At 37.4% G+C, this 18,765-nt stretch overlaps 1 protein-coding gene across 2 annotated transcripts; it reads right to left on the bottom strand.

Annotated features, from left to right (window-relative positions):
• Positions 1–911: 911 nt before the first annotated feature.
• Positions 912–16,848, bottom strand: LOC121386638. Of its 2 annotated transcripts, XM_041517606.1 has the most exons (9): positions 16,345–16,848; positions 14,139–14,504; positions 13,174–13,236; positions 10,894–10,956; positions 9,619–9,681; positions 7,515–7,658; positions 6,640–6,702; positions 4,212–4,274; positions 912–1,262 (listed from the first exon to the last, which is right to left on the bottom strand). In XM_041517606.1, the coding sequence occupies exons 1-9, from the start codon at positions 16,406–16,408 to the stop codon at positions 955–957; spliced, it is 1,197 nt and encodes a 398-aa protein (XP_041373540.1). In that variant the 5' UTR covers positions 16,409–16,848; the 3' UTR covers positions 912–954. The 2 variants fall into 2 exon arrangements, with proteins under 2 accessions (XP_041373540.1, XP_041373541.1); XM_041517607.1 differs by lacking the exon at positions 9,619–9,681.
• Positions 16,849–18,765: the final 1,917 nt, after the last annotated feature.

Genomic DNA, 18,765 nt, shown 5'->3' with positions numbered 1-18,765 from the left:
CACAGTGTCAAAGCCATATACTCAGTGCGCTGTAAATTTAAACAAATGTGTTTCAGGTTTGTAGATTATCTAAACTTAGTGTTCATTGTTACGAGTTGAAACTAGGGTCTGCGTCTTTAATAGCGTACTTTAATAGCGCACTGAAGCAAGATCGTTTATTATATATCGTAGCCATCGTGGGGTTAAATCAGTTGATAAAATTCGCAGTGCTGGTTTCTAGCATGGAACGTCTTAAAGGTTGTTTTCACAAGGTCTTCAACATCTTACAAAACTGCCCACACCTGGAAGAGAACCGTCAAAAGTTTGGACACAAGACACACCCCTCAATATCAAACTTGGGGGACTTCTTGATGACCTCCGTAAAACGTCATATTTCGTCATCACATCCGGATTATTGATATAATACGGCCACATATTGATTGGACGCAGACGAAGAACAACACGGTCTTCACCGTAGGTTCCCACGTATTTCTCTGGGAGCTGTTCGTTTGAAGGGGACAGCCACATATCCCGATTGATACAGCCATGTTGTTTCGTCTTAAGGAGGACTGCCACTAATTGCAAACATTAAGCCGTATTTAGGCACAGAGTCGATCCTGGTGTGTTCCACAATACATCAAACTATCGGTATACTGCAATAGGAAATGCCTCCACAGCAATGCAGTGACAGGTAGTTCAGCTGTCCATAACGACAAATGGCAAAGGGGGCAATTGCGCCGGGCCCCCCTGCCAGACGGGCACCCCGTCTAAGGACTTCCTATAAAACAAATAATTAATAATTATAAAATTAGTTCATTTTCTTTATTTTTCATGCAATTTAATTTCTATGTCGAGCTCCCCCCCCCCCCCCCCCGAATATGATGTGTCCCGGCCCCACCCCCCCCCCCCCCCCCCCCCCCCCCCCCCCCCGCCCCCCCAGGTCTGAATCCTGCCCTGCTCCGAGTTAGTTTACTTCTAGTTCTTCGTTTTATTTTTATTCACTTGTGTATAAATGTCTGACATATCTTCTGCCAACTCGTTGTCTTCTCGTTTCTCGTTGGTCCGCCTATCCTTGCTCTTGGTATCCGCCACAGACTTCGTGTCCTTTTTGACAACTGCATACATGGCGCTTATTTCCTCGTCTGTGAGTTTTTGAAGAGGGTCTCCTTTAGCTTTGCCTCCTTTATTATATGACTGAGTACATATAATTCCGACGTCTTCGGGTTTAACGTGTAATTCTTCATCCTCATTTCCGAGATTATAAATATCGTTGTCTATCATTACTGAAATGAAACACGAAAACCATTAGTGGATACATTTAAATATGTAGAGTCGTCATTTCTTATAACACTGTTAGCTAATACAAACCATCCCACACACGCCCATCCCCAACCTCCTTCCCACCCCCCCAACAAACAAAAATAAATGAATTAGAAATAAAAAATAAAAACCCAACATAAATACGCTTTTAATGAACGCTATCAACGTATAGGACCAACTTCTCAGCTACGTCAAAAATAAATAAATCAAAATCAAAATCAAGAACAAACACGCACAATCTCAAACAAACAAACAAACACAAAAACGGAATCAACACCAATGAAACAAACAAATGAAAAGCAAAAACAAAAAATAATAGTAATAATAATAAATAAATAAAATTATGAAAAAAACTCGACAGAGGCTCCCGTATTACAATTTGTATTCCTAATATATGATATGATTATATCGAAACACACTGGTAATAATAATTATACATGCATACATACATACATATATACATACATACATACATACATACATACATACATACATACATACATACATATATAGATACATACATACATACATACATACATGCATGGCATGGCATGAATATGGTGGACTAACGATCGTTCTATTCTGTAGAACGTAGTTTGTCCGATTGGTAGCGTTCCGGCCCAATAATTGCGGGCGATTGGGTGCCATAGGTTCGGGACTCGGTAACGGCATAAGGACATTTGTGAAGACAATAAAGGATTTTAATATCCCCTGTGCCAGTGCGTCATTGAATATGTGTATGTTTAAGTCAAAACCCGACATACATACAATAGAGATATTCAAAATATAAAAATGCATACATATATACATACATACATACATGCATAGATACGTACGTAAGTATATATGTGTGTGTGTGACCGTCTGTGTGTATCTGTGTGTATCTGTGTGTGCTTGTCAATGTGTGTATGTGTTTGTGTGTGTGTCTGTTTGTGTGTGCGTTTGTTTGTGTCTCTCTGTGTGTCTGTGGCTCTCTCTCTCTCTCTCTCTCTCTCTTTCTCTCTTTGTGAGTGTGTGTGTCTGTGTGTCTCTCTTTGTATGTGTGTGTTTGTGTCAGTGAGTGTATACTCAGTAACTAGCACGTGAAATATCTATAATTGTCTGTTGTGTATTATATCAGGAAGTAGATTCTACGTCTCTACCATAACACACTTTATGAAAGTCATCACGAGGCCTTAATTTAATAAGCCTAATGAAACTACAAAACACGCGTGGGAGGTAACAACTGCTGCCCCTATTATTTTTGCAAAAAAAACTATTTTTAAAAGCAGCAATCATGGGGAAACCCCCTTGCACACCCAATTATTTCAGATGCCCCTGTAGAGTGGCAGTCCTCCTACATGTATATACGAAACTCAAACAGGAGTATTTCATTGATGTATGCTGTCAAAAAGTTTTAAAGTTAAACAACAAAGTATAAATATTAGTGTGCACTGTCATGGTTGTATGTAATTAGTTTAATAGTTTAACGTGTATACTTACCAATTATTGACCATCATTGAGGGCAATATCAGGTTTTATTGGACTGACGGAATTGATATTGATTTCGGCCGTTGGCCTTGGACAGTATCAATTTATTCTGTCCATAAAACATGATATTGCCCGAAATATGGTCAATAATTGTTTTATTACGTAATGACATCCATAAGATTCGTGCAATCCTGCTTTGTTTTACAGAATTGAAGTAAGCCAATGCTTACAATTCCCCCCAAAATGCTTGCTAATTAACGACATTTAGTGACGTTATGACGTTTTATGACAAGCAGAGGAATGTGAAAATAAACAATTGAAAAGTTAAATTAGAGACTCTCTAATCAGCAAGAAGTTAAAGTCATATTAATTATAAAAAGTGATAAATCTGAAAATACGTTCATACTTAATAGTTATTAATAGTTATTTGTAACATAAAATCCAGAGAGAGTACATTTCCAATTCTGCAAGATATTCCTTATAACATGTGTCGAGTACTGAGTCCTGACCGTGTCTTTGTGGTATTTGTGGTGTTGAAGGGCATCGAAGCGTTCTATCCCAAGTTTGAGGTTGCTTACATTAAATTTAGCAGTTGACATTGCATTGTGTTACCTACTCAATAATTGGATATACCTTTTTCTCTCCTTTGTTTTCATTTGTTAAATTCCCGAGGGCAATGTCACATTTGATCAATCCGGTGAGACTGACTGAGGGCAATATCACTATTTAAGGAAGGCCATGTGACTGGGTTTCGACCAATAAGAATACAGCTATATTTTCATTATGTAATAACAATTATTAATATTATTTCAATTAGTTTCCTCTCTGCTTTTCAGTTACTGTGCATTAATTATGCATTTTATTATTACAAATGAGGTTTTAAAATGTATTACTAAATATGTTTTCACAAAAAAGGAGGGGGTTGCCTCGTAGTAACATTGTTTCGATCACATTGTTTGCTAGTAATACATACTAATCTTTTTGACAGCAAACGCTGTCACATGCATCACCAGCAGGATGTGTGGTATTAACTGATTTTTCAATAATTAGGTGAACCAGCCAGAAGTTATTTACCAAGAGGGCTGGTCTAGATGTGAATGTCACCTGACAGTTGCTTCCCTTTGCGCATCCCTCGAAATAAAAATTAATGTTTCACTCTAAATGACATACGTTTGAGTTTGTTTTGGTGGGGTTTTTTGGGGTTTTTTTTTGTTGTTGTTTTTTTTTGTGTTTTTTTTTTGGGAGGGGGGGGGGGGGTGAAATTTATTTAAACATATGGGTTTAAATTTGTTTTTTAATTAAACATGTGTTTGTCTGTTTACTTACTAGATAGGCTAATGTTTGTATGTTCGGCTATGTAAACAACATAGTGATTAAAACACCTTCCTACAGGTATATAACATACTACTATCATACAATGTTATTAAAACAGTTTAAAGTACCTGGTTTCCTTCTGTGTTTTGAAGAATCTCTCGACATGAAATATAATTCATTGTCCTTCATCACTGAAACATGAAATTATCATTTAAGGATCTAAAGCAAACCTCAGAAACCGGAATAATGTGTTTAAATACCAAAATTATAGAGGTACGGTTATCACAACACGTATACAAACATACCCATACCATGATTTCTATACATATAGTATTAAGTTTTATTCATTGCTTGCAATACATTTGTTTATTACTTACATTTTACTAAGACTGATCACATATTGCCAGTTCGACAAACGCGCGTCCTTGCAGAAATATTTGATGATAGTAGATGTTGAAGATTTAGATATATATAAAAACTAGTGTCTACAACGTGTATTGTGGAATCCTAAAGCCAGTTAGTCAGTCTATCTCCGGTTAATCTGTCAGCCAGCTATTCATTGAGTCAGTCAGGCAGCCAGTTGGTCAATGAGTCAGTCAGTCAGTGAGTCAGTCTTTCAGCTAGTCAGTCAGTCAGTCAGCCAGCCAATCAGTCGTTCATTCACTCTCTCCGTCTGTCAAGACAAGACAAGACAATGATTTTATTCTCATAAACTGCACTGAGTGCAGTATGGAGAAAATATAAACAACATAAGTTACAAAGTGTTTTCTGTAGTGGTAATGGACATAATATTTATGTAATATTAACCCGAAAGACTGACCCTCTCAATGACAATTTCCAAATATTTACACAGTTTTCACAAAAGTGATTTTTAGTTGTAGAAAATAACTGGTAAAAGGTAATTGCACTTGTTCTGTTGGTATAGTAACTAGGTATATACACATTTCGCTCAGTAGATAAAGACGTACATTTAAACATATATACACATTTCGCTCAGTAGATAAAGGCGTACATTTAAAAATATAGTGAAACTCATCACCAACATCAGTGTTGCACAAGTGACATATTCTGTTTTCTCTCTCAATTAAACCATCTACCGGTTTCAATAGGAAGTCTGACATACCAGCTCGAAATTTACAAATATTTCTAGCTTTTTCTGTTGAGAGTTTCAACAAAAAAAATTCTAATTTAAATTCATGCTTGAACATTCTGTAGTTAATACCTTTTGATGAAGCACATTTATCACTATTCCATTTTTGTAAATACTGGTCACATAGTATTCGTTTAACAGCATGTTTTAACCACAAAGCATCCACCTGTGTGCATTAATATATGTTGCATAAACCATATCCATCTAATATACGTTTTATAAAGGATAACCAAGTACATGGTATAGCATTAACGTTATGGTTATATGATGCCAACATGTATAATATACCAGACAATTTAGAGTTTCTACTATTAACAACATTTGCCCAGTATGTAATCATTCTAACTTTAACACTAATAGACAGTGGGTATCTACCTAATTCACCATAACTCATAAAGCTTGGTGTCGACTTATTAACACATAATATATATTTGCAGAACTTGAGGTGTAATCGTTCAATGATATCTAAATTACCGGAAGCCCCATATTTCACATCCATATAATACTATAGGTTTTACAATCCTGTCGAACAGGTCTAATTGACAATCGACTGATAAACTGAACTCTCTGCATCTTTCTAATACAGCAAACATAGGCTCGATTGATTAGATCTTTCTTAGCATTTGTGAATGGCCCAGATTTACTCAACACAAGCCCAAGGTATTTAACTTCAGTTACGATTTCTAAGTTTCTATTATTATATGCAAATTGATTCTTTTTTGTTTCTGAATTTTAGCCAGTTAGCCAATAAATCAATCAGTCCGTCAGGCAGTCAGCCAGTCAATTATTCAGTCAATCACTCTCGCATTACGGCAGTCAGTCAGAACAGAACAAAATAGAACAGAACTTTATTTCTCCCAGACCGTTACACAACGGCATACGGGGAATATGCAATAACAATATCTGACAGTCTGCAAGTCCGCCAGTCAGTCAGTCAATCAATCAATCAACAAATCAGACGGCCAGAAAGACAGGCAGCCAGAACACAATTAGTCAATCAATCCCTCAATACATCAATTAGTCAGTCAATCAATTAATCAACCTACCACCCAGACAGCTAACAGAACATAACTTTATTACACCCAGGCCGTTAGGCAACGGCATATGGGGAACCATTGAACAATTACATAATATAATATGTGACAAGACAGGACAGGGTTTACAGGAGAACATTAAATAGTAAATAATATAGTATATGAATAGTTAAATTATATAATAACATGTATACAGAAATACAACGAGTGGAGAGAACAAAAATACATATATACAATAACGCAACCAATGACTGACTGACTGAAGAAACAAATTGGTAGATGAATGGACACATTGATTATTGCATGAACAAATAAATATTCAAACTACTATATAGAATATAAATAAGCGTATATAATATACATGAAACATACCTGGCTCTTTTCTTTCCTGTCTGTTGTTTCGTTCTGCGTAATTTTGTCCATCATTCTTAATATCTGAAACAAAATTCAAATAACATGTGTTGTTACGCTATGACCAAGTAAGTATACCCGATATAAAAACTATAAATATCCATGTTAAGTACAAATTAATATCCACCGCCCCCACCCCTGTTAATTAAACGGAAACCATACTCATTTGACTTGTAACAAAAAATATCGAACACGAAAACACTCATAGCAAAAGGTATTACTAGACCACTGGATTAATATGTGTCCAACATTTTGTAAAATTATATTGAACGGTTTTGGAGTTGTGTTTCGAAAACATTGAATTTGGCCACTCAGGCTGTTTGATTCCATGGTAATTGAAAAAAAAAATAACGAAAACACTCCCACTACTTGAGCACTAGATTAATATGTGAACAAAGTTTCTTGAAGTTATCTTGCATTCCAAAAATGTTAAGGTTCTCAAAAACACGCGGATCGATTTCTATTTTGCGTTTAACCCCAGAGCCGGTTTACCCTAGTAGCACATGTTGTACGTGCTACTGGCCCCGCATTTCAAGGGGCCCCGCGGTGATGTGTGCATTTATTTCCCTCCAGGTCATTTTCCCCCTCTCCACGAGTGGGTTGCAAAATATATATCCTGGGAAGGGAAACCCGCTGTTATTTGTGCTACAGGCCAGGTGGAACCTTAAACCGACTCTGTTTAACCCTGAACATAAACACCATTTAAAGTCTGTGTGTATCCCAAATTTGAAAATAAAAGCGATGTTATAATCCTACGTCTAAATATGAAAGGATAAACATGAAATTAGAAGACCAAAAAATAAAAATAAAAATAAATTGTGTACTGGTAATCATACCCGTAGTTCCGTGTTGTCTTGAGTTTCTCCTTTTCTTGATGATATAAACGGTCACAACAATTATGACCAATACAATCACAGCTCCAGACGCGACGGAAACAGCCGGAATTAGTACAGGATTAGAACGAAGATTGTTGACCAGCGCTGCATATAAAACAAACATAAATCGAACAGTGGTGGGACATATTGTGCTTCTACACCTTTCTTCCACCCACCCCAACCCTTTCATATCCTGGACTGAGAGTCCAGGCCGACTCCTACGTCCGTGACAACAACTTGTTCTGAATGTGCACGTAAAACTCTTTGAACTGATCTGAACTAACAGTGGTTAAAGTTTACAGTTTATTTTATTTAATGACACCACTAGAGCATATTGATTTATCGATCATCGGCTATGGGATGTCAAACATTTTATAATTCTGACACATAATCTTAGAGGAAAGCTGCTGCATTGTTCCATTAGCTGCAAGATATTTTTATATGCACTTTCTCACAAGAAGGGGCTCAGTTCCTAAATTGATCGCACATCAAGCGAGCGCTTTACCACTGGGCTACACCCTGCCCCCTGATTATAATGATGCACGGGAAGTTTTTTCTCCGTAAGTATATATATACTCTGTCAAAAAAAAAATGCATAGGTGATAGGGAAAGAAGAAAAGTTTTTGATTTTACAAAATATCGTTTTTTCGTACAATGTTGCTGAATGACCATCTTTGTTAATGTTCCTGGAATGGGACACCATGTCCAAATGCACCCTAAAACAAATTTAACGCATGTTGTGGCATGTTGTGCGACAAATACACGTGAAACTCGGAGAAACAATTCGGGTAGTGATGGGTATTTAAAGCTGCAATGGTCGCAATGATGCCTCATTTCCATTTCGATGTAGACGCGTTACAAGATACCAAGACTAAGCCTGCTGAATCGAAACACTGCAATAGGCCACCTCCAGTTAGGTGAATCGCAGTCAGCAGTCGCACGTCACATGAACATCCATCAGAGCACCATTTCATGTCTCTGGGACAGGTACCAGCAGTTTCAATCAGCTGTAGACCGGCCCAGAAGTGGAATACCTTGCATAACAACTGTAGCACAATATTGCTACTTCCGGGTTCTGCACTTGCGTCACCGAACTTCCCCAGCAACGAACACTGCTGGACGCATACCTCGTTTGAGAAGAGTGTCTGCACAAACCACTCGGAACCAACTCCTAGAAGCTGGTTTATGGGCTAGGAGACCGTATGTTGGCCCCGCCCTTCGACGTCAACATGACATTTACGTGTTCGTTGGTGCACGAATGCACAGGGATGGAACTTAGGAAACTGGCGGCGAGTATGTTTCAGCGACAAGTCGCGTTTCCTTCTACAGTGAGGTGATGGACGACACCGTGTTTACAGACGCCGCAATGAACGTTTTGCCAACAACTGCGTCGCCCAAGTTGACAGATTCGGTGGAGGGAGTGTCATAATGTGGGGAGCCATCTCATACACCGGCAGAAGTGAATTTGTGTTCGTACAAGACAACCTGACAGCTGTACGCTACCAGGATGAAATACTTCGCCGTCAAATGCTTCCCATTTTGGATCGACAGAGATAACTTTTTCAACAGGACAATGCCAGGCCGCATACGACACGTGTAACAATGGATTTCCTACAGAATGCGAACATTAAAGTGCTGCCATGGCCATCAAGCTCGCCAGATCTCAACCCCATTCAACATCTAAGGGACGAACTGGACAGACGTGTACGCCAAACTTGACCCGGATCCCCAGACGCTTCCGCAACTGTCACATACACTGCAGGAAGAATGGGCTAGGATTCCACGTGCCCAGATTCAGAGACTCATTCAGTCTATGCCAAGGAGATGTCGCGAAGTGATTGCTGGTGCTGGTGGCCACACACAGTACTGATTTCAGCGCCCTCGTGCGACGCTGTTTTGTGACGAAAACGCCTCCACAGCAGTGACATTGTCACATGCTCATGTGAAATTTTACTGTGATACGATCATAAATAACGAAATTATGCCACTTTGTATTAAAGAGATAATTCAATGAATATTTCGCCTATGCGTTTCTTTTTGGACACTATATTTAATATGGACTTACCGCTTGCTGTAGTGATATTGATAACAGGTGTTACGTTTGCAGAAGAAGATGTTATCTTCACCGCTGAATGATTAACATGAAAACCAAATAAAAATTAATATTATTGAACACTATTATATTAAACACATATACATAGCTTCAGTAGTCCTTGCCGTTTTATAGCTATATCACAATTTTGTAGCTTAACCAAATATCTTCTATTTGTTCCATTACTATGGCATTACTACTGCTACTACTACTACTACTACTACTACTACTACTACTACTACTACTACTACTACTACTACTACTACTACTACTACTAATAATAATAATAATAATAAATACTAATGCTACTACTAATAATAAACACACTAGTGTAGTTGAGTTGGTACATATAGTGGTAAAATAGTGCGAAATATGATATTAACATGCCACTTTGCATGCAGTTAGGCCATCATGCGTAGAGTAAACCTTGATATAGGACCAACCTGGTCACGTGACGTCACAATTAAAAGTGTCCGACAATTAACTATTTCTGACACTTTTTGTATCACATTTAAAAGCGCAAGCTGTACAATGTTAGCTCCAATGACAATATAATTATTATTTATGTATTGCTGTTATATATTAAACATTATTTTTGCAAATATACGAATATAGTGTTCAAAAAAAGAAATACATTTAATCACAGATACCCTACAGTATATCAGTGACCAAGGCACAAATATCAATGAAACTTGGCACACATGATCTGTATCATTATGGGTTCTAAAAAGTGAACGATTCCATTGATATTTAGGCTTTAGCCATTGGGCTATTGTATATATGGCATTTTTGATCAGACGGGTTTCTTTTGCTGTTCAGCATATTCATATATATATATTTTTTTTAAATAAGTATTAACATATAACAGCAACACATAAATAGTAATAATATTGTCTGAAATGTGTCATTGGACCTAATATTTTAGATCTTACACTTTTAAATGTGATACAAATGTGAGAAATAGTTAATTGGCGTTCCTTTTGAATTATGACGCCACCTGGCCATTGGGGGTCACTACCAGCTTGGTCTTATAACAATTTTACTATACAGAGGATGGCCTAACTACATGCACAGTGGCATGTTAGTATCATATTTTGCACTATTATACCATAACTCTACTACATTAAACAAAAGATTTCGAAAGAAAACCTCACAATATATCCATTACTTCCATAGTAATTCCAATTGGCATATAATTTGCATATATGACTCCATAGTAATAAAGAAACATATTTAATATGAACTTACCACTTGCTGTTGTGGTATTGACAGCATATGTTACACTTTCGGAGGAAGATGCTATCTTCACCGCTGAATGATTAAAATGAAAACCAAATATTAATTAATATTAGTGGACACTGTTATATTAAACACTGTTACCACACGCAGCTGATATAGGTCTGACAGTTTTATAGTTTGTATCACAATTGTGCAGTTTAAACAATATATATTTACTGTTTCTTCCATTACGTTTATATAGACAGATAATAACTGGTTACTGCCTAAAGATATCCGATTTAATAATTAGAAACGAATTCCAAAATATCTCTCAACTAGATTGTGGAGACTATCTCGTGGGTCTTAGTGCTAAATTTCAGAAATATTCTATCAAATCTCTAGAAGATAGACGCTAAATTTGTAGTCAAGTTATTTGAATTAAAAAACAAAACAAATTCAACATCGCCATATTATCTCTCTGTTAGTTTGTGGAAACGACTGCCTCTGAGAATACTAAGTTTCATAACTGTCCAATACATAATTTAAGAGAAGGCTTAATATATTGAATACAAATTTTTAAATATATCTATTAGTTTGTGAAGATTATCACTGAGAATACTTTTACGACGTTTCAGAACTATCCAAACAAAATTCTAGGAGAAGATAGACTTTAAAAATTTGAATTTAAATTTAAAAACATGTGATTAAAATTCACAATTTCAAAATTTCCCAAATATCTCTTTTAGTTTGTGGACAGTCCCCCAGGGGATCATTGTTTCCACGTTCTAGAACAATACAATCAAAACTGGAGGATACAATAGACACCAAATAAAACGTTGGACTGACAGACCCCAGAGAAATTAGTATTAGCGAAGCGCCGCTGAAGAACGCCATAACGGAGTTAAAAGCAGACATTCAAAATACAATTTATCCCACACTTTACTCCCCCCCCCCCCTCCCCGCTTCAAAAAAAATAAAAATAAATTAAAAACAATTCCAATTAAATAAAAAAACAAATGTAGCAAAAAATCAAAAACAAACAAAAACAAACAAACAAAACAAAAGTAAATAATAATAAAATACAAGACCAAAACATTTGATAATTTTTATCATCCACTATCAGGTGCTTGTCCTTAGGAGGACTGCCACACCCCTAGGGCTCAGTAACAATAATTTTATCCTCATGCACATCCTGCATGAGGACTGCCACTTAGAAGACTAATTTACAAAATAAAAACTTACACAGGATATAGCTGAATGGAATATATATATATATATATATATATATATATATATATATATGAATCCATTAACCACTGTGAATACAGTGATGATATCAGGTTTTTGCGAATGGTGAGCATATCCTGCCCCATTGGTGGCACGCGTTATGACCACAGCCTTCAGGCATCAAGTCCATAGTTGACATGTACAGGTTGCTCACCAAAATAATGAAATGGCATCAATAAGGTCAAAATAGGGTATGTGTCAGACACCATTTTAGTCAGTGGTGTGTCATATCGCGAAATGGCCTCTGGGTGTCTATCATAAACATTTTTGAAGGTTTTCGGGGGTCCGTGGATGTTATAATCCTGATCAAACATATTATCTGTCAGAACGGTGTTTACAATCGGCATATGATGAACATGCCCCAAGGTATCGCACTATTTTTGAAATATAAACTCCACACAACTGGAGCAGAGGGAATATTGCTCGACATGAAGACAACATTGACCATTGGAAAGCTGAAGTCATACCTTTCATCGTATAGCTCCGTATGAAGGCCAACGTCGTCTGAATCTCTTTGTATAGATTAAGGTAAGAAACAGATTTTATACTTTCTGTAGTTTCCCTTCTGTCTGATTCTGGTGGGTAAATCATGATTCAGTTGTTATAATACTAAAATGTCCATTCGTTTACGAATATGTTTTAACTCAAGTTGATACTCACTCCGAATTCCGAACTTTATTGCTCTCATTTTATATGAGAGAGAGAGAGAGAGAGAGAGAGAGAGAGAGAGAGAGAGAGAGAGAGAGAGAGAGAGAGAGAGAGAGAGAGAGAGAGAGAGAGATGGGCAGACAGACAGAGACGTAATGACAGAGCACAAGCACGAATGTTCTGTATGTTGAGAATATCATACAAATAACGTGCCCATCTTTCAGTCCATCAACAGGCTCTTGGTCTGTATCTATATATTGTTATTATTATTTCCATGTCACTTGTCATCTGTCTGCCAGCTGATTCGTGTATCTCAGTTGTGTGCACTTTCTTTGTGTATATCTGACTGCATAAGAATATTTAATATTGTCTCACCACTTATTGTAGATCTATTGATATCACGTGTCACACTTGCAGGGGAAGATGTCACCTTCTCCGCTGAATGGTTAACATAAAAAAGAAAGAAATATCAGTCCGATATTAAACACTATATACTAAACACTATTAGTGTACATTACACTATCATACATAAATAGTTCTGACCGTTTTTTAAATTGTATCACATTTTTGCAGTTTAAAACAACGCATAATTCCTGTTTCTTATATAACGTTGGTATAAATAATAATAATAATAATAATAATAATAATAATAATAATATGAAGCGAATGTGTCGAAGTAACGTTCATATTTTCAAATTATTGTCCTAGGAACTCTGACAAACCTGTTTTCACGTATTTGTTTACCTTTACAAACTGCACGCACTATTTATCAAAATGTGCATTGAATTAGTATGTGACCTAACAGTACACACAACGTATCTAAATAAAACTATCTAACAGTTGTAGACAAAGGGTATTCATTTCAATTAAAGTTCCAATTATATTCCATTTGTTGGTGTAGTTTCCAAGACAAAAAACTAACATTTGTATCGAGTCGAACACTGACATCGTGATAAAAATTATACATTTGTGAATGTGTTGGGTGAGGGTGGTGGTGGTGCAACGCCTGAAAAAGAGGACATGATTAGATTGCAGGTCCAACAGCAGAGAGTGACACATGGTCGGGCCTCTTCGAAGATATTATATAACTGACAAGCTTTCTAAATGCGATTTGATGGTATACAATATGCGAAAAAACGCTTCTGTGTGATGGCAATTACCAGATATAGTGAGCATGGCTGGATCGTATTAGACAAAGGAAATAATGGGTGTGGCATGACGGGTAAAAACGTAACAAAATTGAAACAGCACTGATATGTATGCATGCATATTTAACAGTTCTCATTTATATTATGTATAGGTGTGAAAACTATATTGCTATAATAGGCACATGTACTTACAGAGATCAACAACGTTACTGTTATGACGCATCACGTCATTAGTGTTCACAGAAATACAGGACCACTTCGTTGCGTCAATTGCTTTAAATGACTTGATTGTTATGCTATAAACCTTCTTGTTTGGGTAAACTGCATCACACTCACACATATATGCATCTGTTGTGTTGTAATATTTTGCACATGCAAATTGTCGTTCTGTTTGGGTGTTTGTCTTGTATGCATGTCGTTTACAAATTGTTTTATTAGTCCGCACAAATTTGATGGGAAATCCTAAAGTGAAATTGTCCCCAGTGAAGGTACAGATGAAGGTGAATTGATGATCATATACTGGAGACGTTGAATTCGTTGACAGTTCAAGGTCTTGTGCTGAAAATACGAAACATCAGTAATTTTATTTCCTGATGATATAAATATTCAAATAAAACAAAAAGCTTCCCCAGACGCGAATCCAGGCTATTGTTTTGAAGGGGTGGTGGTGGTGGTGCTGGCGGTGGCGGTGTCTACATTAGGGTATCCACGAGTACTCGGTCACGGACCGATGCTAGCAAGACTCGAGTCCGTTCACAGGACTCGAGTATCCTTGCAAAGAAAAGCACTCTCATTTAATTATATGTGTTACGTCATTTCGCCATATGCTTGCCACCGGTTACATTATAGGGCTATGAGACATGGAGGAAAAATTAAAGTCGAATGTGTGCAATGCAAAACAATGGACTTAAGCATAATGTTATGTTACTTTTTCTTTAGTTTCATTATCATCTAGTGTAAGAGTCGGGCACTCAGTTCCAAGTCGAGTTTGACTTTCGAGTACTCGAGTCCAATATTTTGGACTCGTGGAGGCCCTATTTTACATGCACAATTTCAATGGAAATTTTTTATTAGCGCTGAATGCACATTAAAATAAGTAGAATTGCTACTAATGAAAAGATGCATGCAATAGCCGATTATTGATAAATCAATGTGCTCCAGTAGTGTCGTTAAACAAAATAAACGTTAACTTTCTTCCATAGCATACCCTAATGACACACCCTGACCTAAATATTACATGAGTGGTAACAACATTGCAGTGTCGGCTTCGGTGTTTCAGATTTATGGCTGGTAGATAATGGGTTCATATCCTTGTACAAGCTCCCACCAAACGCATGGCCGTAACACAGACTTCTCTCTTTCACTAACCACAAACAACAAACTATATCCAGTACAGCCGAAGTGTGTGGTAAGATCAGGCCGTTAAATGCATATACCGGCAGGCATACAATTAATGATAAAGAAATGATCAAACATTTAAAAAAACCCCTGATAAACAGTTAAACATGAACAATTCATGCACTCAAATCAGTACATATATCAATACGACAAGTTCCCTCGCATCATTACTATCCGATATAATAAATAAACCTCATTCAAATTACGCTAAATAAAATATGGGCTCTACAACAACGTGTATGCTTCTAATTTATTAACAGACAGTTACGCAATGAGACGCACCAGAAAAGAACAGATACACAGTGTGAATGTCATCTATTGCACATCCTGGGGCGGGACGTAGCCCAGTGGTAAAGCGCTCGTTCGATGCGCGGTCGGTCTGGGATCAATTCCAGTCGTTGGGCCGATTGGGCTATTTCTCGTTTCAGCCAGTGCACCACGACTGGCTTATCAAAGACCGTGGTATGTACTACCCTGTTTGTGGGATGGTGCATATAAAAGATCCCTTGCTGCTAATCGAAAAAAGAGTAGCCATTGAAGTGGCGACACCGGGTTTCCTCTCTCAATATCTGTGTGGTCCTTAACCATATGTCTGACGCAATATAACCGTAAATAAAATGTTTTTAGTGCGTCGTTAAATAAAACATTTCCTATTGCACATCCTAGTCTCTCACCTGCAACACATTCCTAAAGACTTTATATCGGCCGGTACCACAGCCTGACTGAACATATGCGTCATTGAACATTATATTTTCTGAAAGCTGCGATTTCGCTTCAACATAATTATACTCATGTAATTATAAAATTGAAAAGCAAGCCCGTGGGAAGGACATCTGGAGTTGGGGGCGTGTGGCGTATAGTCTAATCTATAATGGGGGCGGTCACAGTCTCTAGTGAGGGGGCACAAGCCATAATTTTATCTTTGTGTATATATAGGACAAAAATAGCCTACATTTTCATCCTCGAGTGGGAGGCATGTGCGTAATACTAATTGTCTTACCTGCAAAAACGTGCAGTGTGCTCCAAACAACGAATCCCAACAAAAAAAGAAGAGTCAAATTCATGCTGTTTTTTTTTTTTTTTAAATCAGATTTAATTCTCTGTACCTCAAGAAACAGAACACGGCAGCTGATACGAAACTGCAGCACAAGTTCCAAACTGTTTGTTAACGAACGTGAACACAATCTGAGTTACAAGACGAGTCACAATCTTTGTATCGGTGAGTTAAGTAAACGAATACAGATACACTTCAGCTATATTTCCTATGTGTTATTTCTTGACTACAGAACTATGCATGTATGTAGCGGCCTGGTAGCTGTATTACCACACATAACAAACTGTGTATATCAATGTTAACTCCTGTATTAAGCAACCTGGTCTCTAACCTACAAACTGAGAGAACGACCAAAAACATGCATAGATGTTTTCGTCATACGATAAATACTCCGCGTTGCGTTACGAGTTATTTTGCTGTACACAAAGAGGCTTTTTAGCAAAGAAAGGTCGGCCAATGGTGTGCGGCGTGAGTCGTCTGTAGGGCGTATACCACCAAATCAAATCACACAGACGACATTAATAACACCCGTGTGCTACAACTGCTACACACATCACTCGTTTTCAATAGAGGTTGTTGCTTTTTATGGCCATTGATATAAATACTATAACCCTTCAACATCAAAATAAATCTGAAAAATAAAATTCGGGGTTTAACCAGCTAGCTGTACACATAACTATCCTAATACTGCACTAAACATGTCATTCTATTTTTACCAGAATCCATCAAGTTTCAAGTATAGTCTAATTGTAGCTAATACATTGATACTAGTTTAAACTGAATTACACGAGTTCGCTGACCAGATGAAACACCATTTTATGACAAGTCCTGTCACATTTAAAACTAATGGCTGGATTGGTAGTATTAACTTCGAACTTTGACCCGGTGAGATGCTATTTGGTACACTGCTACCTTCACCACGATAAAACCGAGGCCGGTCTGCGCCTGATAGGAGCGTGCCCTTATATAAGTTGTATTATTAGGGGTATAACTAGAGGTATAAGAAAATGCGGACATGAACATACAATTGGGAAGTATATGGGGGCGGCTGAGGGAATTTCTCACCCCCAACCCCGATTGCTGAACAAAATTTCATTCGGGCACTACGTGTCTGAATTATCACGTTTGACATCAAATAACGGATATTTAATTAATTAGTGTCCTCTTGTGGGGTCTACTCAAGAATACTCCCAATGACAACGCAGCAAGGATCTGTTATACACACCTTCCCATAGACGGAGCAGCACATACCATATATCATGATATCAATCGCGTTGCACTGGTTTTGACTGTGATAACAGAATAGAATAGATGTTTAACGACACCCCACATCGAGAGCGATGGATTATGCAACCATCGCACTCGAGGCGAGTGGTCTACCGCTGATCTACACCCTACCACTCACGCACACATCTGAGATCCGTGATCCCACTGAATAACAAAGATGTCGTTGTGCTAGTAGACAGAATACTATACATGGGAATAGAACACCCACTATTATGTACCCGAATTCCAGCAATCCTAGACCTTTGTCATTCACAATGTTTAATATTAACACAAGTGTGCTTATTTCAAACAGGATCACACCTTTACTGACCCGCGCCATCTTCCTGGTGTGATATTCATGTCTAACAGACTATGACTTGGTTAACATAGAGACTATATACAGCGAAAGTTTACAATGCACTTAGCCTCGATGAATTTAAGTTCACCTACCCTCAACCCCTTCTCTTGCTTTCTTGTTATATGTTATAATATGCTCCAACCGTAGGGACGGTATCCGGAGTGAGGGCACAGTCCCTAGTGGTAGTCCAAAGTCTGTAGGGGGGGGGGGGGGGGGGGGCGGGACACGCCATCTTTATTTATAGAGAGTAGTTTTAACAAACACGTTCCATAATGTGTCAGTTATTAGTGTCGTGGATACGTCACAAAACATTCATTTATAACACGGTATGCAGAGTGAATGGGGTGAACCTAACTGGAGGTTATGGGGTAGTCCCCAGAAAAAACAAAAACAAAACTGCCTTGTTATATACAAAAATGTTCTTTGTCCAAAACAAACAAACAAAACCAAAAATAACAACAGAAACAAAACATACAAAAAAACCCCAACACAAACAAAAACAAAAACGACTACACTTTAATTACTGTTCAACCCTAGTTAATTTTGTTCGAAGCTTCTACAAATATATCAACACGTGATTTAATTATATATGGCGACCATTTTCTATACTGTAAAAAAAGTTCAATAAAAAATACATTTCGGAGAGACACATTGGTTAGTTGGTTAAGGATACAAGAAAAACAAATTCCAGTAAACGTAGATGATATTCTCCAGATCAGTATTTGGTTAAACATTAAAATATG

Source organism: Gigantopelta aegis, chromosome 12, assembly GCF_016097555.1.
Source record: "Gigantopelta aegis isolate Gae_Host chromosome 12, Gae_host_genome, whole genome shotgun sequence".
NCBI lineage: Eukaryota > Metazoa > Mollusca > Gastropoda > Neomphalida > Peltospiridae > Gigantopelta > Gigantopelta aegis.
The sequence above is the reverse complement of the archived record's forward strand: the minus strand, read 5'-3'. Positions and strand labels throughout refer to the sequence as shown.